Source organism: Erythrolamprus reginae, chromosome 2 (genome assembly GCF_031021105.1).
Source record: "Erythrolamprus reginae isolate rEryReg1 chromosome 2, rEryReg1.hap1, whole genome shotgun sequence".
Lineage (NCBI taxonomy): Eukaryota > Metazoa > Chordata > Lepidosauria > Squamata > Dipsadidae > Erythrolamprus > Erythrolamprus reginae.
In genome coordinates, this window is record NC_091951.1 from 295,479,227 (window position 1) to 295,507,036 (window position 27,810).

Genomic DNA, 27,810 nt, shown 5'->3' on the forward strand with positions numbered 1-27,810 from the left:
CCTTGTAGAGTCCTGCTGCACAAGGCAGCAATGGTGCCTCACAGAGACTCATTTCTGGCAGGTGGGATGTGATGGGCTGCGAGTATGTCCTACCTGACACTTGTTGCTCCATCACATTCCTTGGTGAATTCAACCAACTTCTCGAGGTAGGATACGCATCTCACGGCAGAGCGCAATTTGAGGGCAGGCGGGGAATGGGGTGGGCTGCAAGACACATGTCCTACCTGAGACTTGCAGCTCCGTCGCGTTTTTAGGCGTTGTGTCCAGAGAAGCCCATTCTAAAAGAAAATTTCTCCAGAAGTTTGATTGAACTTGCAAAAAGTTTTCTTTTACAATGGGCTTCTCTCTCTGGACACAATGTCGAGGAGCGTAAAAGAGCTACAAGTGTCATAAAGGACGCATGTCTTGCAGTGGGGCACAATTTGGGGGTGGAGTAGGCCACAAGATGTGCATCCTACATGGGACTTATAGCTCCGAGTGAGGAGGCAACAACGGGAGACAGAACTGAAGGGGCAGTGACAGGGATGGGCTGGATGCACCTGTGTACTGCTCAAGCCCTGCACCTGTGGGCTTGCTGCATCTGACCGGCCTCACAGCCTCCTCACAGGTAAGAGTGTGTTTCAAATTGCTATAGTATTTACTTTAGCTTTACTTTATTACTTAATTATTTATCACCAGGTATTGATCATTACTTGAAAATATTCTTGTGCATAGACTTTAGCAATAAATCAGTTTAATTAAATCATGTGCCTGACCAAATTCCAGTTTTTTAAAAAAAAGGTAGAGCAAGAAGTTGGATAATATTTGTTCACACAAGAATATCATAGATGCCATTCGTCCAGCCTTATTAGATCCATATCTTATTTCTACATATTTAAAATAATCATGTAAAACTTCTGGAAGTGTAGTGCTTGTATAGAATAATGCTGAAAATGTTGCCATCCCTGATTTACTATTTGATTTAAACTGTCTTTCAGAGAAATTGTAATAGACTTTGTTCTGAGAGTCTTTCATAAATGTATTATATTAGCTAGAAAGAAGAAATTAGGTTTATTTTTTAGTAATGTGGTAATAGCCATGCTTATAGTTTTGAGAACACATACTCTTACACACTGCTAAATGGGACAAAGATCAGAACTGGGGAAAAGTTGATATTTTGCAAAAAATCAACTCATTGAAATTGTCTTGTGATCTCTAGCTGTAGTTCAGTTTATGCTGCACATCACACAGTAGCAATTCTGACATCATGGTTGAGGTTTTCTGCTGTTCAGCAGCTTGTTCACAGTGAGGAAATCTTGCTTGATTGATAGTAGGGTTTTAGGTCAGTTCTGCCCTCATTGTATGTTGTGAATAGATTGTTCTTCAGTATGAATCAGATTATAACGTTTGGCGGAAGAGCTGTGGATTCAGATGTTAATTGGCTGCAAGTTTCAAGTTTGCATGTAGCATGTAACAGAACATTTCCTTTTCTGCTCAACATCTTTGTTTTGAATGCTACCCAAAGACCACTGTTTTACTTATAAAAATACTTATCTATTTGTCAGTTTTAAATGATCTCCATGTTTCATAAGTAAGTAAATGAAGAGAATCCTGAGTCTTGAGTGATTACTTCCTGCTTCTTTTTAAAAAAATTCATCTTTAAATTCTTCAAGCAAAAAATACGAATTGGACTGATGATGGTTATATTCTTAAGATTTGTCTATTGGAGCCTGATATTGACATTTATTGTAAATAATGTATTAAATTGTACAGTTTAGAAAATTAAATTAGGAGATTTAGCTTTCAGTTTTATTCAGGGTTTATTCCAAATCTTTATTGTCTAAATTGTTATCTCCCTTCCCCCAGTTTCTAATTATAATTTGCTCATAGTTGTATCAATTTCAACTAGCTCTTGAAGTATTAAATCTTTCCCATTAATTTAAATAGTAGCTTGAATTAAATAATTAAATATTGGAGAATTTGTAGAATTGCAAAAACAATTGGCATAAACACCACTAGAGATAGTGACAGTTACATAGTGAAATCTCAGTTTAATAGAACCCCTTTTAGCAATCTATAATGGACCAAAATAGTATACATGAAAAGTTAAATTGGCATTAATATAAATAATCTTTGTTGCTATTTATAATATCTCTAACAAATTCTGCACAAATTATGTAATTTGCATCAATTTACATCTTTATTATTCAAATGATGAAAATCCCCAGGAGTGACATAATTTCTTGTTTTGCATAATGATGTAGTTCTACAAATGACTTAAATTGCCCAAATGAAATAATTTGTCATTTAACAGACCCCCAACAGGAGCAATGAGAGACTTTCCCACAATTGATCACTGTAGTTCAGCAGTGTCTGGATTTTATAAATGGAATGATTTCCTACCTCTTGCAAAATGCTTCTGTTAACATTAGAAAAACTTCTATTATGGCATGTCCTGCAGCAGAGGACTACAGCTTCAGCCTTATGAATATTGCTGTATCTCTGTAAGTGGAGGTGCCTTCCACTGGCTTGGAAAGATATTAAAGAATAAATGCAAATGTAATATTTTAGAGAAGATGGTGATATTCTTCAGCTGATTCCACTTATAATTAAATAGCTTCAGTAAGATGTAATTTTATAATCCAGTTTAAGTGAATATCAAAATATTAAACTTTGGCCAAAACGATCTTATATTTCATTAGTTCTGAACTTTAGAAAAACATAGTACAGTATAATTGATGTAGCTAAGCTAAAAGAAATGAAAGCTTTTATACACAACAAATTTGTTTACTTTAAAAGGTGAAAAAATGCAGGTAACTAGACTTACAGGTCTGAAAGAAAAGGTCTAATGATCTAATCTTAAAACAAAATTTATTCAAAAAATACTAGAAGCAAATGAAATTGAAATTTTCAAAAATAACAAAACACAATATTTCTTATAATAAGGCCATACTATGTCGAAGTTGTATACAGTTACAGTACATTAATACTGTTTTAAAAAGTCTTCATTCAGTGTTACAGAGACAGCTCCTCATGCAACTTTCCCCCCTGTAGTGTGTCCCTAAAATCTCCACAAAAGATTAAGAGAATCTATTGGCTGCAGATGCAGATTCCAGCATAAAATTGTTTAATATTGAGCAAGAGAAAGTTTTGTGAGAAAATTTACCCTTTTTTGGAAAGTTGTAATGAACCTCTGACATTCATTTTTAAAAATTTGATACAATGTAGCCTGAGTATAAATCCATTCATTTATGTATAAGTAGTATCTTATTAAAAAAGGAACAAAATAATTTTAATATCTTCATAAATATTAAAATGTATATGAAAAACAAAAATGAAAATATTTCTGATTTTACTTTATTACACAATATTTTATATTCCATTATTTTATTCTCAGATTTTGATGTGTCCGGAACATGAAATGGAAAAAGTAAATATGTACTGTGAAATATGCAGAAGACCTGTTTGTCACCTTTGCAAATTGGGTGGTACACATGCAAACCATCGAGTGACTACCATGAGCAGTGCTTACAAAACACTGAAGGTGTCTCCTTTCTTTATTTCTTTGCTGGTTTTTTGTTGCTTAATGTTATAGAGTGTAAAGTAGGTGCTTTGTTGAACTGACCCTGTATTTGGGGTCATAAAATTTTACTAAACTGGGAGTAATTAAAGAGCATCCAATCTGTTTTGATTCTGACTTAAGCCACAATTTTGTGACCAGCAGGTTCCAAAGCGGGTTATATGTGTAGAATATTAGAAATTTCTTAGAAATAAAATTGACTTCAACTTTGCTTAAATGTCTGTGGTCCTAATCATGTTTTAACATTTAGGCACATTTGAGTATTTCCATCTATAATACAAGGTCATGGCCATAGCTTGCAAACATTTTAGTATCTTTGAAGGAGAACATTTAAATTTAATCTGCATCATTGAATACCTTCTATTAACACATGCCATCTGTTCAAATAGATAAATATTTGATGGGTCAACTAACATTTTAGATTAGTTCTTGGAACAGAGACAAAGCATGGAATTTGATAATATGTAGTATTGGCTTAAGTTGCTTTGGTTCACTGCAAGTTTTAATGAACTTATTATATATCATGTTTTAATAACTTTTAAAATTCACAAGCAAACAAAGAAGCAATTAGAATAATGAAACAACAAATGTTTCCATATTAATGACAGAACATGATAACCTTTTTAAATGCAGCTTTCGTATATTTGACATTGGTGCCTACCTAGTTATGCCAAGGCCCATCATGTTTCTTTATTTTTATATCATGATTGAATGTGTGCACTTTTAGTTAACTCTAAAACAATTACTGAACTATAGTTTGATAGCTAATATAGAATAAATAGTAGTTTATGGAACCAAACTGTCAATCACAAAACAAAAATATTAATATTTCTTATATTCACTAATTTCTAATGCAAAAATAGTAGTTTACAATCATTTTTAACCATGCAGTATGATTTTTCATAGGAGAAACTTTCACAGGATATACACTACCTCATTAGTAAAGAGAGCCATGTGAAAAACCAAATTACAGAACTTGGTCTTTTAGTGAAAGAAGCTGAGGTAAGAACTACTTATTTTTGCCACGGGCAAAAAAGACTACTTTTTGGCTCTTTAATAGTAAATGTTCTACATATGAATTTCTACATAAACAATTTTATTGAAACGAAAACATTTCTATCCATTATAATTTGACTACCATATTTTTCGGACTATAAGATGCACCGGTATATAAGATGCAGCAAGATTTCAAAGAGGTAAGAAAAAAAGGTTTTTGTCCTCCTTGGCCCCCAGGAGCACTCTGCAAGCTTCCCAAATCCTCTGTGTGCTCTGGGTTGTTTTTTTTTCAAAAGTGGGCCTATTTTTGAAAACAAAATGGTGTTTTTGCCTTCTCCCAGCCCCTAGGAGCACTGCAAGCCTCCCAAACCCTGTGCACATCACATTTTTGTGAAAAACAGCTCATTTTTCATAAAAATGGGATGCAGAGGCAGGGCTTCAGGAGGCCAAAAATGGCCGTATTCAGTATATAAGACGCACCAAAATTTCCACCCTATTTTTTTGGAGGGGCAAGAAGGTGTGTTTTATACTCGGAAAAACACTGTAATTTATTTCTAGATCTTGCATATTGCATTGAAAAAACCCAAAGAGCTACATAGCTTCTTCTTTATAGATTTATGTTGTATTAGAAAATTGTGCTACATGTGATTATTCAGTTACTCTACTTGTGACAGTTGGCTATAAGTGTATTGCTAGCTATGACTATCAAATAAAAAATATTTGGCTGCTGAGCAGCTAACATTTAATTTTAGAAAGTCCCTTATTGAAAATTAGATTAATCATGTTCTACAGCTTAGTAATCTATATAAATATTCAGAAAATTATGCCACAGTCAAGAAGCAGCCACAGCCAGTGCTAGCCCATTTAGAATTCTGTTCATATTAGAAAAAAAGGACTACTGTAAAGGAATGGAAAAAGTGGAGAGTGTCCTCTCACCCTGTTTGAAAAGAAAGCATTCTCTCTGGGGCAAGCTGAGTAGTTCAAGTACCCGTCCACTATTCACTTTTTGTCTTGGCCAGAAAAGGAAGAGTTACAGACTCCTTGTTATTTGTTACTCTTTGATCTTTGCCCCCATGGATGAGCCTGATTAGAAAAACATTTTCTAAGTCGCCCTGAGTCTCAGGAGAAGGATGGCATAGAAATCTAATACAAAAATAAAATGCATTTATACTGAACAGGCATCTCTCCCCCTTTCCTCCCAAAATAACGTGAAAAGATAGTTTGTTTTAAATTGAATTTGAGATTGTGAGATGCAAATATCCATCATTTATTATTCTGAAATGCATAGTGAAAATATTTCAATTTTTAAAGAGTTTTGAAAGGCTTCTTTTATAAAGTAGTATCTTTCTGTTTTCTCTAGCAGTTTTGTACTACTGTGACCTTGAACCCTAAAATTTAATGAGGAGTAATTTAGATGAAGTGTTTCTTCATTCTATTTGTTCTGATTGTCACAAATGTTCTGCTGAATTTTTAAGAATAATTCTTTGTTCACTATTGTAGTTTGCCATAGTTAGTTGCACATGTGTAAAGAGGTGGATTGTAAACATGTCTCTGTAACAAAAAGTAAAGAAGCTAAATGCTGTTGTCACTTAAGATTATGTTTTTAAATGTTTTGTTTTAAAAAACTATATTTCCGAATCATAAAGATGAACAATTTCTGTGTATCAAATATTTTAACTTACATTCCTATAGAAAGAATTCTGGTTGTGTACATCACATTAATATCACTACCTTCCTTGAAATTGTTCTTGAAACTAATAAAAACATATTTAAAGTAAATATATTATCCTGCTTTAATTTAAACAGTGCAATGGTGAAAGAGCGAAGGAGGAAGCTTCTAATAACTTTGAAAAGCTGTTTCATGTTTTGGAGGAAAGGAAAAACACTGCAGTTAGAGCTATTGAAACATCCAAAAATTTAAGATTGGACAAATTGCATTCTCAAATAGAAGAGTATCAGGGACTTCTAGAAAATAACGGCCTAGTGGGATATGCGCAAGAAGTTCTCAAAGAAACAGACCCATCCTGTTTTGTTCAAACAGCAAAGCAGCTTCATGACAGGTATGTAATTTATTTCTTTTCAGAGTGGCTTGAAGTGTGCATAATCCTGGGCATGACTCTTTCTCAATTTCTCAATGTCCTTTTAGTTGTATTTTTGCAAAGCATTTGCAAAAGATTTATGTTGTATCGGTACTATTGGTACCAGGTTTTGGATGCATGCAGTGCAAAGGTAACCGGCACAAAAATTAGAAACTTGCCTTATATAGTATATAATATATACCTATGGAAGTATGTTCTGCTGATGTATGTTCTGTTTGGACCCAAAGATATTAATGCAAGATGATATCCATTACGTTCCTATCTATTTGCTGGGAATTTCATTATAATATGGGGATTTTCTCTAGTGAAATAATTATTTTTTATTAATTTGCAGTTAGAAGTAAAAAGTAAAGAATCATGTATTGGTTCATGAATGGTATGAACTCTATTTTTTTCTCATATTATAGTTTTAAAGGCAATTTGTTACTGTGTGCATAATATTAGGTTTTTTTTGTCTATAGAATTCAGAAAGCTACTGAATCTTTGAAGAGCTTCAGGCCTGCAGCTCAAGCTTCTTTTGAAGACTTTGTTCTTGACATAGAAAAGCAACAGGAAGCTCTGGAAAATCTGTGTTTTCATTCAAATGGTAAGTTTAAAGAAAAAAACCATTTAACTTCTTCCCAGCTCAGAGAAGGAACAAGAGAAACTATATTTATAATCAGTTTGCTCTTGATACAGTTTTCAATATTTTTCAGAAGTTGGTTGATATCCTTGATCATCTTCAAATAGAAATTTCTTAGCATACTAAAAATAGGGAGAGAAATTGGCCATTCGCAACAAGATATTATTAACATCTCTGAGTTCATATATACTACAGTGGTACCTCAAGATACGAACCCCTCGTCTTACGAACAACTCGAGATACGAACCTGGGGTTCAGAAAAAATTTGCCTCTTCTTACGAACTTTTTTCATGTTACGAACGCCAAACCCGAACTTCCGGGTTCGGCGTTCGGGAGGCTGCTGGGAAGCCCCCGGCTGTTTAAAAAGGTGACAGCCGGGCGGCGGGGCTTCCCAGCAGCCTCCGAACGCCGAACCCGGAAGTTTGGGTTTGGCGTTCATAACACGAAAAAAGTTTGTAAGAAGAGGCAAATTTTTTCTAAACCGTTCGGAGGCTGCTGGGAAGCCGCGCGGCTGTTTTAAAATGTGACAGCCGGGCTGGGGGGCTTCCCAGCAGCCTCCGAACGCCGAACGCGGAAGTTCGGGTTTGGCGTTCGGCTTCGGGAGACGGCTGGGAAGCCGTCCGGCTGTTTTAAAAGGTCACAGCCGGGATGGGGGACTCCCCAGCAACCTCCTGAACCCCGAACCTTTGCCGAACTTCCGGGTTCGGGGTTCGGGAGGTTTCTGGGAAGCCTCCCAGCCCGGCTGTGACCTTTTAAAACAGCCGGACGGCTTCCCAGCCGTCTCCCGAAGCCGAACGCCAAACCTGAACTTCCGCGTTCGGCGTTCGGAGGCTGCTGGAAAGCCGCGCGGCTGTTTTAAAAGGTCACAGCCGGGCTGGGAGGCTTCCCAGCAACCTCCCGAACCCCGAACCCGGAAGTTTGGCAAAAGTTCGTGGTTCAGGAGGTTGCTGGGGAGCCCCCCAGCCCGGCTGTGACCTTTTAAAACAGCCGGACGGCTTCCCAGCCGTCTCCCGAAGCCGAACGCCAAACCCGAACTTCCACGTTCGGCGTTCGGAGACTGCTGGGAAGCCCTGTCGCCCGGCTGTCACCTTTTAAAACAGCCGCGCGGCTTCTCGGCGGCCTCCCGAACGCCGAACCCGGAAGTTCGGGTTTGGCGTTCGGCGTTCGGGAGGTCGCTGAGAAGCCCCCAGGCTGTTTTAAAAGGTGACAGCCGGGCGGCAGCGTTTTTTTTGCGGGGGTTTTTTTTTTGGTTGCACAGATTAATTGACATTACATTGTTTCCTATGGGAAACAATGTTTCGTCTTACGAACCTTTCGTCTTACGAACCTCCCCCTGGAACCAATTAGGTTCGTAAGACGAGGTATGACTGTATTTGAGTGGGTCTACAGTAGAATGTGGCAATGGATAAGAGCAGAAAAATTGAAGAAAGAAACACGGATTAATTCTGGCTGTATAACATCAAACCTTAAGAAAAATGCATACAAAGCCAGAATTGTGAGGCAGCAATAAACAGCAATTGCTGCCTTCCCAAAGAAGCTGAAGAAATGGAGGGCTAACTAGTTAGCTGCTGCAAGAAAATTGTACAGTCTGACTACAAATAGTAGCATGGCAAAGTAGCAACAATGCTGCATTGAAATAAAGTGCTCTAGGATTTTAGAATTCAGACAGACAAGAACCTGCACCACAGACTTAACAACTGTTGATGAGAAAGGTAGAAAAGTCTGGATTTTCCAGTCTTCTGAAAGAAGAGGCAGGTCAATGAAAAGAATGTTCTACTGGAAGGGAACCCTACAGAAAATTATTGCCTGAATTTTTTATGACACTTGGATGATGGGGACCCATAGCAAGTGTTCTCTGACCATCTATGCAGGCAGGGCAAATTTTTGTTTAGTCCTGGTGTAATGTTCGTTGCAAGGGAGAAGTTGGTATGTTATTAGCAGCACTAAGGTTTGGTGAGGATAATATGTGGTCCCTTAGTTCAATTCTGATTTTCAAAAATGTTGCCCACTAAATTTGGCTGGATAGGCAGGATGAAGATGACAACACTTGACTGAGATGATTGCCTTAATGTTATGAATATTTTTATATAAAATGTATTTTTCCTCTTTCAGTATTTTTATATATTAACACCTAGTATATTTAATGCAGGGAATGATATACCAGAAATCAGTGAGGAACGGAGCAAAATGTATAACAAAGCTTTGATCTGTTGGGATCATCCACAGAAAACAGGTTCAGCTGATACTTACATACTTGAATATCGCAAGCTTAATAAAGAAGAGGCTAATACAGCATGGCAAGAAATTGAAGTCTGCAGTAAGAGTGAAATCATTTCTGACCTTGACACAAACAGTACCTATGCCTTTAGGGTCAGAGGATACAAAGGATCTATCTGTAGCCCATGGAGCAGAGAACTTATTTTACATACACCACCAGCTCCAGGTACAATAAAAAATATACACATGATACTTTTGTCCCTGTTCTCTTGTTGCAGTTGGTGAAACCAAAGAGTGTTAGGTATAAATTTAAACAATCGTATTTAATAAGTCTACATAACAGAATCTAGATGATATCCACAGATTCTGGTCAGTCTTTAAGTTGCTATAATGAGGCATAAGATGCCATGATGTATGACTTTGTACTAAGTTTATTGAATATTTAAATCAGAATGAGGAAAACATTCTGTGAATATAAAGTAATAAAGTGATACTTGTTTTTAGAGAAAAAAGAATTCTATAGCAATTTGAATAAAAGCAGAAATTAAAATAGTTTACCTAGTTTATTGTCCATTTTTTCATAATGCACGAGAAGAAACATGGACAAAAATTATAACATACAGTAGTACCTCGTCTTACGAACTTAATTTGTTCTGTGACGAGGTTCGTAAGTAGAAAAGTTCGTAAGATGAAACAATGTTTCCCATAGGAATCAATGTAAAAGCGGATAATTTGTGCAATCCCAAAACTCACACCTTTTGCCTTGCGCCGCTGGGAAACCCCATCTCCAGACTTCCGTGTTCTTGCGCTGCTGGGATGCAAGTTCAGTGAGCTGGAGAATGAGGGTATGAAGTGCATGTATAGGAAGTGCAGGGAGATCAGGGAACGTGAATGTGGAGAATATGTAAATGTGTATGAGTGCAGGTAGGCCAGAAAAAGAGAATGAGGTATGTGTGTGATTGCAGGGAGATCAACATGTATGTGCATTGTGCGTGCAAAACAGGGAGGCCATGGAAAGAGGGTGTAGAATGTGTGTGATTCCAGGGAAGCTGTAGAAAGAGGAATTGGGATGCATATAGATATAGAGAGGCCAGCGAAAAAGAGCAGAAGATGGAGGGTGCGGTACATGCAAATGAAGAAAGGTGGAGGAGAGAGACTTTCCCCAGCAACTTGTGACTTTCTGCTGACTTTGCTTGGGGGGAAACCAGCAGGGAAGGACACATATGATAATCATGAGACTCTGGAATGATGGATCTAGTTGTAAGTGTGAACTGGTTGCCAAGTACTGGAATTTTGTTCATATGACCTTGGGGACACTGCAACAGCCAGAACTTTAAAGACCAATTGTAAGACCCTTCAGTATTATCATAACTTCCTAAGGTCACTGAATGAATGGCTGCAACTCAAGACTATCTATATTCTTTGGAACTTGTTGTGTTCCTTCTAACATTTCTCTGGATATTTTATATTATTTTATTGTTTATACCCTCCCAGAGTATTGGGTAGCCTAGAAATTTTGGGAGAGAGAGAAAGAGAGGTTTATTATCCTCTTCTTTAGGATATTTTCTGAAGCTATAATTCTACTGACTGGTTATTCATTTTTAGTTTTCAGTTTTCTTTTGGATGACAAATGTGGCTACAATAGTGAACGTCTTCTGCTAAATGCAAGAAGAAATGTTGTGGAAAGCAGAGCTGGGTTTCCTCTGCTTTTGGAAGCTGAACGTATCCAACAAGGCTGTTACACTGCCCTGGACTACATTGTTGGTGACACTGGTGTTGTGAAAGGAAAGCATTTCTGGGCTTTCCATGTGGAACCCTATTCATATCTTGTGAAAGTCGGAGTGGCATCTGATGCTAAGATCCAAGAATGGTTTCACAGTTCTCGTGAATTAAGTAGCCCCAGGTAAGTAATCACTTTCTATTGTTTTCATACATTTTGTTTTAAGTTCTGTTGTTGTAATTTAATAGTTTAGCATTTATTAGGTCAAATATATTAATTGGATGTTAATATGGAAGATAGTATTTTAGATAAAGACCTGCATCTAAAGAAATGCAGAACCATTTTTTTCATGCCCAAGGGAATTTTATTTTATGTATGTCAAATGGATTTCAACATGCTTTCATTGACTGGAAAGTTCCAAAAGCAGCTGGGTTTTCCCATTGTGCTGCTTTTTGCACCTTAGAGGCTTCCTGAAGCCCAGAGTGCGAAAAACAGCACAACAGGCAAACCGGAAGTTTGGAAAACAGACTGCCGGTTTCCCTGTTGTGTTGTTTTTTGTTCTCCGGGGCTTCAGAAAGCTTCCCTGAAGCCTCCAGAGTGCAAAAAACCCAGCACAATAGGCAAGTCTGTTTTTCCAAACTTCTGGTTTGCCCGTTTGCCTGCTTTTTCACTATCCAGGGCTTCAGTGAGGCCTGTGTTCATGCGTAGAGATGGGGGAGTTGTGTGCATGCGCAGGGGCAGCATGGGTGCACATGTGTTGGGGGTGAGGGAATGGGTGTGGGCATGTGCGTTCATGTTAGCACATGCACACACACACCCTTTTGGCACACAAACCAAAAAAGGTTCACCATCACTGACCTAGGTTGTCTGCGCAAAACCATCCCCCCACCATCACCCGCTGCTGCTACTGGTCCATGAAGCCAGAAAGTACTCTAAAGAAGTCAGTTGAGGCTATAATGTGAAATGATGAAATGAAAGGTAGATCTCAAGAACAGTAAAATATGATAAGGTAAAAAAAGTTTGTGATCCCATTTTATAAGTGTCTTATTCAGCAACATCGTGGAATCCTATGGTTTAGATTATACGGGACTTTGTTATGTATGGATTGTGATATGGATTAGCTATAACAAATATCACATGATTCTACACGAATAGTCTTTGGCTTATGAGCACAACTGAACCCAAAATTTCTGTTGCTAAATGATAGTTATTTATGAGTTTTGCCTCATTTTACAACCTTTCTTGCTGCAGTTGTTAAGTGGATCATGCAGTTAAGTTGCTAACACTTTATTGTGAAATTAATTTGGCTTCCTCAATTGACTGCTTGTCAGAAGGTCACAAACGATGATCACATGACCCTGGGACATTGTAAGTGTCCTAAATATGAGTCAGTTGCCAAGCAGCTGAATTTTGATCACCTGACCATGAAGATATTGCAACAGTCTTAAGTGGTTGAAATAGTGTTGCAGCCAGATTGCATCCCCAACATGACTTTATTGCAGTTCATATGGAAAGAGCATTTTGATCAGTTAAATGTTCTAATAAATTAGAATCCTTTCTAGAGTGTTGCAAAAATATTTAATAAAGCACACACATCTTAACTTTTGTTTATCATTCTCTTCTACAAGCACCTTGTGATATTGTACCATACAATATCTTTAAAGACAAAACCATATTGTGTGAAAATTGTGCTGAAGTCTAAAAACCTCAGCATTGTGGCATGACTAGTATTTCTTTTTCAGATACGAACAAGATAGTGGTCATGACAGTGGGAGTGAAGACATCTTTGCTGAGTCCTTGCAGCCTTTCACATTAATAACAATAGGCATGAAAAAAATGTTTATTCCTAAGGCATCATCTGCTTCAGCTGCTCCCAAAGATTCTGTGAACAGAGTTCTTCCCATGCCATCAAACATTGGAATCTTCCTTGACTGTGACAAAGGCAACATTGGATTCTATGATGCAGATCGTATGAAATGTCTTTATGAACGCCCAGTGGAATGCTCTGGTAAAATGTATCCAGCTTTTGCATTAATGGGAAGCGCAGGAATACATCTAGAAGAAACGATTGCAGCAAAATACCTGCAGTATCAGGATGAAGACATTTAATACCCAAGGACCCACCTTTAGCTTTCTGTCTTAATTACATCATAACTCCAAGTACATCTGCTGCACCCCCTGCTTTCGAGTCTCTTTTTTAATTGCAGAAAAAAGCAAAACATCTCTACTAAATGTCTAGTGTCCAGAAAACTCTACCTGAAGATCTCTTTGAACTGTATTGCTTTGGTTTGTTTTTTGTTTTTTGTCTTATAATGACCTTGGATACTCAGATTAGCATCCTCGTTGCCTTTTATAAACTGGAAACCTGCCAGTCTTTAAGTTTAAATCCTTATTTCTGATATTGCCTCCATTTACATTCCATTTTTAAACAAATGGAAGTAGGCTCTTCTTTTTTATAATTATAGATTTGTTCACTTCAGAAGGAGCTAATTTTGACTATCCTGATTGGTCAAGTGTGTCTCAGAAACACTCTTTGCATCAGAGCAAAGTGCTTTGGGAATCCAAACTATGAGTGAATTGGTAGCGTTTAAGAGATGGATAACGAATCACTGTTACTGTGTGTCACACAGATTTATTGTGATTCATATTGATTTTTAAACCTGGTGCAATTGCAACAGTGATTAAAAGCAGGTTCTTATGTGTGTTTTCAGTATTTTAGGTTATTTCCTATATGCTGTATTATATGTTTAAATAAGTGCAATTTTTCATCAAACCTTGGTGTTAAAACCTTTGCTTATGTGATTTGTGTGGAGGGGGTAGGGGATAAAATGCAGATACAATTTAGATTTATATTTTTCTTTAAATTTCGACAGATTGAATTCTTCATAAAATTAAGGCTGTCAGTGTATTTAGCAAAAAAGCGTTGATAATTAGGTTTGAAACACTTTCACCTTCATCATCAGTGTAAACTTATTAGCTAAATCAATCCATACAAAATTGTCTAAAGCTCCATATAATCATCTTAAAAGTGTAAAATAATATTGCTTCATGTTTGTAAAACTCTGCACTTCAGGTCATAGGATTTTTAATTTGTTTTACATAAGTAGTTGTGTGTAGTCCACTTTATGTGTTAAATATTGTTTAAGGAAAGTCAACTATGCAGTAGTTACCTAAGATCTGGTAAGCACTAGTTATTCTGAATCAAATAATAATAACCTAAAAGATTAATTTAAGGTTTTTTTATTTATAATGTGATAATTATTTATTTACAGTGAATTGATATTCTGCCTAATGTCAGTTGATTTAATGCCATCAATTTAATCTACACAATGGATTTGAACTTTTTTTCCTGCTTTTACGCAATCTACTGTTTGAATTAAAAATATTTTTTTGCCGGGAAATAGTAGAATGTTCAGGGCTTCCTGAATGTAAAAAGTGTTCTTTTATTTAAGGGACCAGGGAAACATCTAGCCATGTGGATGAAAAAAAAAAAAAGGAAAAATAAACAATTTTATTTTCTGCACTTTACATACAGACTAAGCTAAACCTTATGTGGATTACTCACAATATAGCTGCTATAACTAACAAGTAAGTTGGTTACAATTCTAATTGGTGAACTCTAGGCATAGGTACATCATGGAGATTGTTTTTTTACAAAACAATTTTTGAAGCTTTAATGCAGCCCATAAGGCCTTTTTTTGAAGATATTGTGAAGTGGAAATGTAACATTTCTGAAAATTTTCTCAGTGTTTTTTTTCTAATAAAAATAACAAATAAAATGTCTGTTTCTTTTTATATTTTCACCTGGTTGCTATGTTACTGGTTTTAGAAAATTAATGGGTTGTGAGGCAGGAATTCAATTAAAAACTACACTCATTGTATAAAATTAAAGTTTTGCTTAAGTTACATTTTGTTTTGTACTGGTATATGGTAAAACTAAATCTTTATTCATTACAGCTTTATGGTTTTACACATTCTTGCATAGACGATTAAATATTCATATTGCATGCTGCAGATTTACCATCCATAATTTTGTCCCATCTTTTCAATTAATACCAACAGTGAAAAAAATCAAGGACTTGCAATAATTAGTAAAATTTTTCTAAAGAAGTTTGGGATTATCTGCTTTTCTCAGAGATAACACTTTAAAAGTATATTATACAGTATATACTAATATTTGGGTCAACATTCATCAAAAATATATCAATCACCATAGGATTAATAACTGAAATAATAATGACAAGTGGCAGGAATCAATATGCTGTATAGATAACACCTAGCACTTATGGCATTCAAAACAGAAAGGAAGATGTTCACAAAATTGTTAGGCAAAGTGTTTTAAATTTGGAATGTTCTTACAAACTTTGACAATAGCAAGTAAACAGGATAAATAGAAAGTAAAGCAATGCTTATCTTCTATTAAAAGCATGGAGAAAATACTTGTTGGGTGGGGAATGTGGGCAGTTCCTTGGATAAGAAGGAATTCTTTTCCCTGGGCGCTGGCAGAGGTTTATTCCCTCTCCAAGCACCCAGAAAAAGGAAAATACTTTGTTCACTCTGGACTGCCAAAGCCTCTGAAAGGCTCCTCTGGCAGTCCAGTAAAGCCTGAGATGGCCGGGATTAAAGGGGGAATGGCAGGAAACTGGCCGGGCCTTCGTGCCACTCTCAAATTTCCTGGGGAATTTTTCTGGGCTCGGGTTCTTAAGTAGAAAATGGTTGTTTAGAAGAGACAAAAAAATCTTGAACACCCAGTTCTTATCTGGAAAAGTTCTTAAGTAGAGTTCTGTACCACTGTACAGAGATGTTTCATTTCTAGCTTTACTAAGATTTTATTTTAATAGGAGATATCAGTGGAGGAAATTCAAATGGCTGTCCCAAGTTGTAACCATTTAAGAAGGTAGCTATAAATGTGAATGCTTAGGCCTGACCGGTGTAATTTGAATTTTCTCTGTACTCTGCAACAATGGACTAGTCAAGCAGCAATTGACTCTGCCCAATTATTGTAATGGAGTATGATAGTGTAATACAAAACATCCCTATGTAAACATGACCAGTACAACATAGTTATTCCAGGCTGATTTTTTTCTAATTTCATACTGATGAGTTTCGCAGAAGACAACATAGTGCACATTACTAATTCTACTTTTATAAAACTGGTTGAAACTGAAACAGCTATAATCCAGATGTCATTCAAAGCTTTTTACATACAGTTGTGCAATTCTTTAGGACCAACCCACAGGCAAAGTAGACAAGCTTCAAAAAATTCTGAATATTATTCTACGGCTATTAGTCTTTTAAAGGAATGCCACGTTTCAATATTAGAGCTTCCTGCAGTCCTTCAGATCTGCTCTTCAGAATATTTATTATTTATTTTATTTATTTGGAAAATTTATATTACCGCCCACTCATTCATGGCAACTCAAGATGGCTTACAGGAAATAAAAACAATATAAAAGAAATAAAAATAATAAAAACACCCCCCCCCCCCATGGCACAACACATCCTCATACCAGCCATTTAATGGGCTCAATCCAAAATAGAAGGAAAGAAAGGGCTAGAATAGATGACACTATTAGAACCTGTCTGGGGCGGGAATTGGAGAGTCAAATATAGAACTATTTTCTTATTAAACCTTATTTTGCTTTTTCAGCAATGAGTCATTTATTCATAAGCTGTACGTGCCATTTTCCGGTCACAATTCAAAGTGTTGGTTATGACCTATAAAGCCCTTCATGGCATCGGACCAGAATATCTCTGGGACCACCTTTTGCCGCACAAATCCCAGCGACCGGATAGGTCCCACAGAGTTGGCCTTCTCTGGGTCCCATCGACAAAACAATGTTGTCTGGCAGGACCCATGGGAAGAGTCTTCTCCTTGGCGGCCCTGACCCTCGGGAATCAACTTCCCCCGGAGATTAGGATTGCCCCCACCCTCCTTGCCTTTTGCAAATTCCTTAAAACCCACCTCTGCCATCAGGCATGGGGAAATTGATTCCCCTTGGCAATTTCCGCTTTACGTATGGTTTGTATGAGATGTATGATTGTTTTTTATATTAAGGGTTTTAAATTGTTTTAACCATTGGATTTGTACTGTTTTGTTGTTGTGAGCCGCTCCGAGTCTCCGGAGAGGGGCGGCATACAAATCGAATAAATAATAAAATAATAAAAATTTGCAGAGTATTTTAAAATATTCACACATTTACTGTCTAGCTTTTCTGTAGGAACTTAAGGCACAATATAGGCTGGGAGGGAGGGAGGGATCCTCTCTTTATTCCCATAAGATGCATCATATCAGGCAGGCTGGATTGAGAGAGAGGCTCACTGTCACACACTGAGCTCCATGACTGGTCCAGGATCTACACCATTTTACTCCTCTGGATCTGTATCAGTGGCATGTTCCACTGATCCGTAATGCCGGTGCACTGGGTGCGCACCCTGCTGATTCAGGCACTTGTGCGTGCCCGTGCATGTATCCGCTCACTCAAATTTGCTTCTGCAAATTGTCACTGAAACCTCTCATGCACGATTGTTCCTTCACAAGATTTTGAGTATTCAAGGATTGGTCTGGTGAAAGTTTTGTATACTCTAATTAGTAGTGTGATATTACCAGAGAAGAAGCTACGTAGATTAGGTTAACAACTCTTGAAGCCTTTTTGGCGATGTTGTTGCAGTGGGGTTCGGCACTTAGGGTCATTTAATATGAGTATTCCAAGGTCTTTTACAGAGTGACGGTGGTCTACATGGTCTTGTCTATTCAGCTTGCATTTGGTGTTCTGATTCTTTTTGCCAATGTGAAGGGCAGAGCATTTGTTGATTGAAATTTGGAGTTGCCATGATGTTTGACAATTCTGACACAAAGTCAGGGTCTTTTGGAACGTTAGCAGTGTTTTTGGGGGTACTGAAGAGTTTTACATCATTGGCGAAGATGCCTGAACTGCAAAGCATGCTTTTTTGACTAAATACAGTATGAATCAACTGCAGTGGGACCTGCACTGGACGAAAGCATGGAAAACTCTACTTTGTTAAAACAGATGGTGTGATATTTGAGCTGGGAGATACCCCGGTTTAACTTGTGACTTACCAGGAAGAATCAGAGTAATGTTGTTTCAAGATTAGCCTATAGTTAATCATCCAAAATGGTGTATTTCAAATACACCATGCCAGGGGTGAAAATCAAAAAATTTCCCTACCAATTTTGTGGGCATGGCTTGGTTGGCATGTCAGGGGAAGGATACTGCAAAATCTCCACTCCCACTCCACTCCAGGGGAAGGATACTGCAAAAGCTTCATTCCCACACCACTCTGGGACCAGCCAGAGATGGTATTTGCCGGTTCTCCGAACTACTCAAAATTTTCACAACCAGTTCTCCAGAACCTGCTAAATTTCACCCCTGGACCATGCCTGCTATTTAGTTATTTATGTAAAAGAACATATACAAATCTTTATTATTATTATTATTATTATTATTATTATTATTATTATTATTGTTATTATTATTATTATTGTTATTATTATTTATTTATTAGATTTGTATGCCGCCCCTCTCCGGAGACTCGAAGCGGCTCACAACAAAAACAACAATATGACAAATCCAATATATTAAAAGACATCTAAAAACCCATTATTTAAACCATGCAACACAATCATACCATACATAAATAATATAAGCCCAGGGGTATTTTAATTTCCCCATGCCTGACGACATAGGCGGGTCTTCAATAGCTTACAAAAGGCAAGGAGGGTGGGGGCAGTTCTGATCTCTGGGGGGAGTTGATTCCAAAGGGCTGCAATACATCATTATTATTATATTTAGCAAATGCCCTTGGAACCAAAGCCATCTGCTGTCTTTTTATACTTTGATTTTCACCTTCCCTATTATCCATGTAGCACATTGTGAAGGATGACTTGTTGTTGCTGATATTCAGTTTGGCCAGTAGATGGTGACTATTGACTGAACAACATTGGACAAAAGGAAATATTTTCATTCCCAGCCTTTTCTTCTGCCCAATAGACTTGCTGCTTTTTCCTTTTTTAAAATTAATTGCATTGCATAATTGGAAATAAAGCAAGAACATTAAATCCTGTGGGAGAACTCAGATAAAACCTCCACATCTAATGTTAGGTAGCCAAGAAGAAGACAGATGCATCTTATAAAATCTGTTAAAAATTGTATGAGGAGCATCAACTGCCCGTAGCAAACTATTTTCAAAAGATTATATGAAACTGTACTTTTGGGGCTGAAGTCTTCAAATATCATAAAAACTATTGGGTAATTCACACCTGTATGCAACTGAGAGATCAAACATGCAATCTTTACCAAAGCCAAGGATTTATTGGGGGTTTTTAAGGTTATGCTCCTATTTAATTATTTTGCATAGTTTAAGCATACTTTCTGCCCTGCATTTGGAATGCCTATCACAGTGATGACGAACCTTTGTTTGCTTGGGTGCCAAAAGGGTGTGCTCACATGCGATGATGCAATGGTGCAATGCAGTGGAGGGCTACCAAAATGTTTACTACCACACTGTGGGCGTGGCTTATGCAGGATGCGCTGCATTTTCTTTCAATATCTTTCAGTGCAAATTGGGAGCTCTGGGGTGGAGCTCCATTTTCGCTACCTCACTGCATTTCCCCCCCATCTGGGCAGTAGCCCTCCCCTGGTACAATGGTGCATGCCCATACTCATAATGCAATGGCCTCCACTTGTGCATGCGCACAGAACCCCCCTGTACTACCTCAGTGTTTCCAAACTTCTGGTTGGTCTGTTGGGCCATTTTACACCATCCATAGGCTCTGGAGGTTTTCCTGAGACCTGGTGAGAGCAAAAACAGCCCAAAAAGTAAAAATGCCCTCCCCCACTCTCCAGAAGGCCAAAAATAAGCTGGAGTTGACATAGGGCAAAGCTTTGTGTGCCCTCAGATATGGCTCCATGTGCCACCTGTGGCAACCACGCCATAGGTTCGCCATTACTGGCCTATCCGATAAACTCCAAGAACAATCAGTTATGTCACTATAAATAAATATTGCTCCCCAGTCATCTCAATGTACTCTGACAAACTATTAATTCAAATTCTGTCCTACACATTGGGAAGAAGAATCTAAACTCCAAATACGAACTGAATAATCAAATTATCACAGATAATCCCCACTCTGTTAAAGACCTCGGTATACTAATAACAAAAGATTTAAGTGCCAAAGCCCACTGCAACAATATAGCCAACAAGGCTTCAAGAGTTGTAAACCTAATCCTACGTAGCTTCTGCTCTGGCAATCCCACACTACTTACCAGAGCTTACAAAACTTTTGCCAGACCCATCCTCGAATACAGCTCATCTGTTTGGAACCCATATCGCATCTCAGACATTAACACCCTTGAAAATGTCCAAAGATACTTCAGCAGAAGAGCCCTTCACTCCTCCACTCGAAATAGAATACCCTATTGGACTAGACTTTCAATTCTGGGCCTAGAAAGTTTAGAACTAAGACACCTTAAACAAGATCTAAGTATTGCCCACAAGATCATATGCTGCAACGTCCTGCCTGTCGGCGACTACTTCAGCTTCAACCACAACAACACAAGAGCACACAACAGATTTAAACTTAATATTAACTACTCCAAACTTGACTGTAAAAAATATGTCTTCAGTAACCGAGTTGTCGAAGCGTGGAACTCATTACCGGACTCCATAGTCTCATCCCCAAACCCCCAACACTTTACCCTTAGATTATCCACGGTTGACCTATCCAGATTCCTAAGAGGTCAGTAAGGGGTGAGTACAAGTGCACTAGAGTGCCTTCCGTCCACTGTCCTATTACTCTCGTATATCTCCTATACCTTTCTTCTGTTCCTATATCTCTTCTTCTATTCATTCATTGATATGTTCTATTACTATATCTTCTTTTCTATTATTTCTTAGATATATTTTACCATGAGTATCTCCTCTATAACCTTCATCATGTATTTTACTATTTGTATATAGATATATACCCACTAAAACCCTCATTGTGTATTGGACTAACAAACAAACAAACAAACAAACAAACAAATAAATATCCAATTGTACATTTCAAGTGGGATGTTTTAATGTCATTTATTGATTTTTATTTCTTACCTTTAGTAATAACCCAAGGAGGCAAACATACATAATACTTCCTCTTCCTATTTTCCCTACAACGCTTTGATACGGGTTGGGGTGTGAGAGAGTGACTAACTCAAAGTCATATACCGTGTTTCCCCGATAGTAAGACACCCCCGATTGTAAGACATATCGGGGGTTTCAGGGGGGTCGGCTAATATAAGCCGTACCCCGAAAGTAAGACATATGTCTTACTTTCGGGGAAACACGGGGGTATTGCCGCCTCCTGCCCACTTCCATGCCATCCCCCCTCCATACGTCACCGCCGCCTCCATCTGATCCAAATGTTGCTGTTCCTGCTGCTCCCGCTGCTCCCGCTGGCATCTCAAGCGGATGCCGTGTTGACCGTCCCGGCTAAGCCAGCCGGACGTTGTCCGTCGTTGGGGAACAAGCAGCAAAGCAGCCCGGCGAAGGCTTCTCCTGACGAAAGGCGCCCGCCAGAGACCGGTAAGCTTCGGAGATGCCGGGTGGGCGGACACGTGTCAAGGCCGACGTGTGCACTGGACGGGGCTGCCACGTCATGGCGGGGCCCGGACGGGGCGGGCAGGCGGGGATGCGGATGTGTCTCCGTGTGTTTGTGTGTGTGTGTGTGGGTGCTTCGGGCTTTTTGTCCCCCCCGGTGGGTAAAAATGAAGACCCAGATTTTTCAAGAAGATTTTTTAAAATACTACTTTTTACCGGACACGGGTGTTACGGGTTCGGGTAGGTGGGTTGGCCGGGTGGGTCTTATTTTTTCCAATATAAGACATACCCCAAAAGTAAGACATAGTGGGGCTTTTGGGGATAAAAAGAAAGTAAGACACTGTCTTACTTTCGGGGAAACACGGTAGTCAGCTTTCATGCATTAGCCAGAACATGAACTCACGATTTCCTGCTCTCTAGGCTTTTACCTTTACTGCTAAACCAAATCTGGTCACTAGACTAAATTGGCTCTAATGTTAATTTTTATTGTGTTTTCTGTTTTAACTTTGTTTATCACCATAAACCCTGACCATATAAGTGTTAAATAAACAGTATAAATTGTGTGATTTAATTTGCAAACTTTGGCATTCTGTTTTGAAGACTTATTGATTAACAATATGTGATAAAATCAATTTGTAGCCTTCCTTAATTAAGGTAAAGCATTTGTAGCTCTGAGACCAGAATCAGATCTTTTTATTGTTACCTAAGTAAACAGCACAAAGTTTCAAAAGGGTGCTTCATCTGACATCACTTTCAAAATACAAATTTCTCTCTAAAACCAAAGCAAGATTACAGTATTGTATTTTTTCACTTTATCTGGTGTTTCAGTGGCTACTCCTAATGCCTTAAATACTGTGAAAGAAAGTGTTGTCTATCAATGTAATTCATTATATAAAATTCCAGTTTAGCTACATACATATATTTTCACACGTCAGCTAACCTATAATGAAATATTTCCCAATTTGTTTTGTGACCCAACCATACTTCTAAATGTATTATTTAGCCAAACTTGTTAAATTTAACAGATGATAATTTCAAGAGCAGAGAATTCAGACACAGACTATTGATGTTCTTCAATGAATGAATCTAGTATGGTAAATGGTGCTTAAAACACACAAGGAGTTCATTTTGTCCCTAAATTTCCACTTTCTCCTCCCTTCCTGCAGATAAATATTTTCCCTGGAACTAAAATTTCTGAATAGGTTAGTTTTCCATGAATACAGTTATATCTATCACCAAAGTTTTGAAGTACTGGTTTGAAAGACTGGAACTCATAAATACAAGCTAAAACAAATATACATGGAAAATAGAAAAGCAGTTTTGTTCAAACCAAGCAGACCATCCAATTCCAGAGGCTTAAATAAATGATTTTGGATCAACTATGGTTTAACACATCCAAACTCGGCCTGGCATGCTTTGAACAGAACATGGATTGTGAACATTATCCCATCTCTCCCCTCATCCTCCACATGGCTATGCAAGTAACCCTTCCATCCCCATTTTTCCAGCTTCCTCCCTTCCCTCTTACCTCTGTACCCACTTAGCTATAGGTATTGCTATTAATGTCCACACTGATTATCGCCAAGGAAAACCTTCATCCATGGCTTCTTCCTGTCACTTCTACAATCAGGTCTATTCAGAGCATTGTATTTGGAAAAAAACAGCCTTGATTCATTCTGAATACAGACCAAAAGACAGTGGCACCTCTACCTAAGAACGCCTCTACTTCTGAACTTTTCTAGATAAGAACCGGGTGTTCAATTTTTTTTTGCCTCTTCTCAAGAACCATTTTCCACTTACAAACCCAAGACTGCAAAACTGTAACCAGAAAAGGCAGGGAGAAGCCTCCGTGGGGCCTCTCTAGGAATCTCCTAGGAGGAAACAGGGCTGGAAAAGATGTGGAGAAGCTTCTATGGGGCCTCTCTAGGAATCTCCTGGGAGGAAACAGGGCCTCCACCCTCCCTGTGGTTTCCCCAATCGCACACATTATTTGATTTTACATTAATGTGACCAGATTTTAAGATTGGGAAAGAGGGATGCCATTGGAGGGGGGGAGGGGGGGCTAAAAAAAATTTAGCAACTATTTTTTTGCAAAAAAAATCTTTTTTCTTTCTCTCCCCCTCCCTCTTTCTTACTCTCTTCATCCCTCCCTCTCTCTTTTTTCTCTCTTTCTCTTCCTTCCTCCTTGTCTCTTTCTTTCTCTCTCCCTCCTTCCGTCCCTCTCGCTCTCTTTCTCACTCTCTTCCTTCCTCTCCTTTTCTCTCTCTCTTTTCCTTCCTCCCTTCCTCCCTTTCTCTCTCCCCTGCTCTCTCCCTCTCTCTTGCTCTCTCTCTCTTGCTCTCTCTCTTGCTCTCTCGTGCACAACCCTTCCACCTCCCCCATTGCAGTTCCTGGGTGGCAGGAAGGGTTCAGGTCCCAGGTGGGCCTGCAGGGGCAGCGGAGCTGAGCAGCTCTGGTGGGTGTGGAGCAGCGGGGTGGGCAGCAAAGCTGCCGCCGTCAAGCAGGGGTTGAAGTAGGAGCAGGAGGATGCCGGCAGCAGCGGCACCGGGCAGTAGCTGCGGGGTGGCAGCAGGGTGGTCGGCTGCAAGCGGGAGCTCCGGGGTGGAGGCACCGATGGCAGTGGCTGGACACCATACATGCTGGCGCTATGCTGGGCTTGGGCGTGGGGCTGCTCCTGGCCTGCTGGCTGGGCCGGGATGGAGGTTAGGCAGCTGGGACACCCACTGCCGGGCCCCAAAGCTCAAAAGTGGGACTGTCCCGCTGAAGGCGGGACATCTGGTCACCTCATGTTATATTGATTCCTATTGGAAAAATTGCTTCTTCTTACAAACTTTTCTACTTAAGAACCTGGTCATGGAACGAATTAAATTTGTAAGTAGAGGTACCACTGTATTTGAAATATATTTGTTTCAATTCAGGCATGGAGCACCAAAACTACTTGTTCTGTGCATAGAATAACTTCAGCATGGATTGTTGGATAATACACATCCTAATAAATTTTTAAAAATCCTAAGCCCTCACAAGACTTTGTTGCAGAAAAGAATATAAACTGAAGATCCCTACAAACTAACCAGCAGTGTCAGCTCCTCTGGATGGACCAGATCAGGAAATCAACTCCACATAAAGGCTAAAATTACTTTATTGAGATTGGCTATAATAATATAATTTTGCTCTGCCTCCTCTTTATAGCTCAGTGATTTAGAGAGGCATCTGTTTGAGCTGCTTCTGAATATTATCTGACTGTTCTGGATGTAAAAAATGATCTGGCTGCTTTTGCCTAGGCAACTGAGCCTGTATTTCTCAATCAAGGTCATCCTCCTTATTCTCTACAGTCAGCAAAGATAAACCAGGAGGCACTTGTAATCATTTATTAAATATTATTTCTGTCTCAATTAATGGTTTCTTAAAACTGTGTATGTACCAAGTCTTTTATCATAATCTTTGGAAAGAAGCCAAGCTAAACAGTTTAGAGATAAGAAATAGAAAGATGAAAAGCCTATTAATACCAAGAGTGTGACTAATTTACTGAATGGTCCTGCAGCTCCTAATATTAACTGTGCAAGTTATTTTCTCATATAGAAAGAGTTATCTGCAATCTTGAAAAAACAGACCCAAAGCACAGTGTTATCTTCATCTGCCGATCCATTTAAATATATGCACATTTCAAAGTACATTTTAAGGGAAATTGAAATACAGAAAACATCCATCAAAGGATGAGACAATTGCTCCCATAGGCATATGAATGTATATATTTAGAAACCCAGATTTTTTTTTATTAAATAAAGAGTGTAAATCTTAAAATGGATACATGGAAAACTGGGCATGTGTAAAATAGGGGAGTCTGGCTAAGCATCCATTGCAAAGTACGACGCCTAAAACACGATCTAAGTATTGCCCACAAAATCATATGCTGCAACGTCCTGCCTGTCAATGACTACTTCAGCTTCAACCGCAACAACACAAGAGCACACAACAAATTCAAACTTAATATTAATCGCTCCAAGCTTGACTGTCACCAACGCGGCTAACCCGGCACTCGTTTATCATCGGATCACTGACCCAGGGAGCCTTGAATGATCCAATACTATGCAATCATATTTCCTCCTAGGAGATTCCTAGAGAGGCCCCACGGAGGCTTCTCCCCACCTTTTCCAGCCCTGTTTTCTCCCAGGAGATTCTTAGAGAGGCCCCATGGAGGCTCCTCCTTGCCTTTTCCGGTTACAGTTTCAGAGGCTAGGGGTTGGTAAGTGGAAAATGGTTCTTGAAAAGAAGCAAAAGGATCTTGAACATCCAGTTATTATATAGAAAAGTTCTTAAGTAGAGGCCTTTGTAGGTAGAGGTACCACTGTATCTCTGACATGTGACATCTCAATTGCTGCCAAGTTGTTATTTATGTAAATGCGATATTAGTCATGGTGGTGTGGGCAACAGCAATTCTTGATGCATATATGCAATTCATGCCCTCAGAATGCCCTTGAAAAGGAGCTCTGAAATACAAAGCCATCTCAGGACAGCTCTTTCCAAAGTAGGTGGAGATTGCTGCTGATCACGATTAGCTTCCTTCGTGCCATGTTGAAATCAACACAGCCTGGTCCATTAACTCTGTAAGAACTCCAAGTCTGCTTTTTTAGATGGAGGAACAAATAGAAACAATTGACATCAAAATGAAAAAGGCAATTCGTGCAGCTATGATGATGTTGGGGCACAAATTTATTTATGAATAAATTTATGTATGATAATTTTTAATGGGAACATTTAAAGAAACAGGAGGAACAAAAATAAAATTCAAAAGTAGCAGTTATTTTTGTTATAAGAAGAAAGAGCTGCTTGATGTTCCTGTAGCCCCTATTTGTCCCTATCCTAGTTTATAAAATTATTGGGCTTTTAGAATATAATGGAATTGAGCAGACTATTAAAGCTAATAAAGAACAAGCAAACTTTCCCTTGGTGAAACATGCAAGGATATATGAAGGTCATATAAAGTATGATAGCTTTAAATTTATATGTATGTACTTATTAGACTAGTTAATATATAAAAACAGCCAATTCTTTGTCTTTGTGTGTCCTTGTCCTCCTATCAGCATTGTCAGCATTGAAGACTATTGGCTGAGGTCACCTTCAAATGTTTGGGTTTTTTTACTACCCGTTCTGTGGGCATGGCTTGGTGGGCATGGTATGGCTTGGTACACATTGCTTTGTGGGCGTGGTTTGGTGGGCATGCCAGGGGAAGGATATTGCAAAATCTCCATTCCCACTCACTCCGGGGCCAGCCAGATGTGATATTTACTGGTTCTCCAAACTACTGAAGATTTCCACTATGGGTTCTCCAGAACCTGTCAGAACCTGCTAGATTTCACAGATAGATAGATAGATAGATAGATAGATAGATAGATAGATAGATAGATAGATAGATAGAGAGAGAGAGAGAGAGAGACAGACAGACAGACAGACAGACAGAGCCACCCTGAGTCTTCAGAGAAGGGCGGCATACAAATCTAAATAATAATAATAATAATAATAATAATAATAATAATAATAATAATAAGTGATCGCATTTGCTGTGTTGTATTGACATAATAATAATAATAATCGATAGTAGAGCGATAGAGAGATGGATGATAGACAAATGGATAGACAGACAGATAGACAGACAGATGATTGATAGATACAATCATGAATTGTACATAGGGTAACCATCTTCAATAACTAACTTGATGCCTAGAAGATAACCTGTTTAGAAAGATAAAAGTGATCACTTGAATGCTAAAGGGATCCTCTCACTTCTTTAGCATGCAAGATTATGAAGGTATGGGATGACAGAAATAAAATGTTAAAATGGATATTGAGAGATAATGTTTAAAGTATCTGGATGCAGGAAAAAAATATAATTACAAGTACTGTATTCATGCTAGCTATATGTTGTTCTACAGTAATCAATTTCATGTAGGCACTGATGGGAAAGACTAATAAAATATTGATTTCACAAATTCTGAAATAT

General features: G+C 38.4%; 1 protein-coding gene across 7 annotated transcripts in view; it reads left to right on the plus strand.

The window, feature by feature from the left end:
• Nucleotides 1–14,992, plus strand: part of TRIM36 (tripartite motif containing 36) — a 57,211-nt gene extending 42,219 nt beyond the window's left edge. For all 7 annotated transcript variants that reach the window (XM_070742913.1, XM_070742914.1, XM_070742910.1 and 4 more), the window contains exons 4-10: nucleotides 3,377–3,523; nucleotides 4,466–4,561; nucleotides 6,362–6,615; nucleotides 7,116–7,240; nucleotides 9,426–9,719; nucleotides 11,099–11,396; nucleotides 12,956–14,992. In XM_070742913.1, coding sequence (XP_070599014.1) covers nucleotides 3,377–3,523; nucleotides 4,466–4,561; nucleotides 6,362–6,615; nucleotides 7,116–7,240; nucleotides 9,426–9,719; nucleotides 11,099–11,396; nucleotides 12,956–13,322 — 1,581 coding nt within the window. In that variant the 3' untranslated portion in view covers nucleotides 13,323–14,992. The remainder of the gene's footprint in view (nucleotides 1–3,376; nucleotides 3,524–4,465; nucleotides 4,562–6,361; nucleotides 6,616–7,115; nucleotides 7,241–9,425; nucleotides 9,720–11,098; nucleotides 11,397–12,955) is intronic.
• The last annotated feature ends 12,818 nt before the right edge of the window (nucleotides 14,993–27,810 follow it).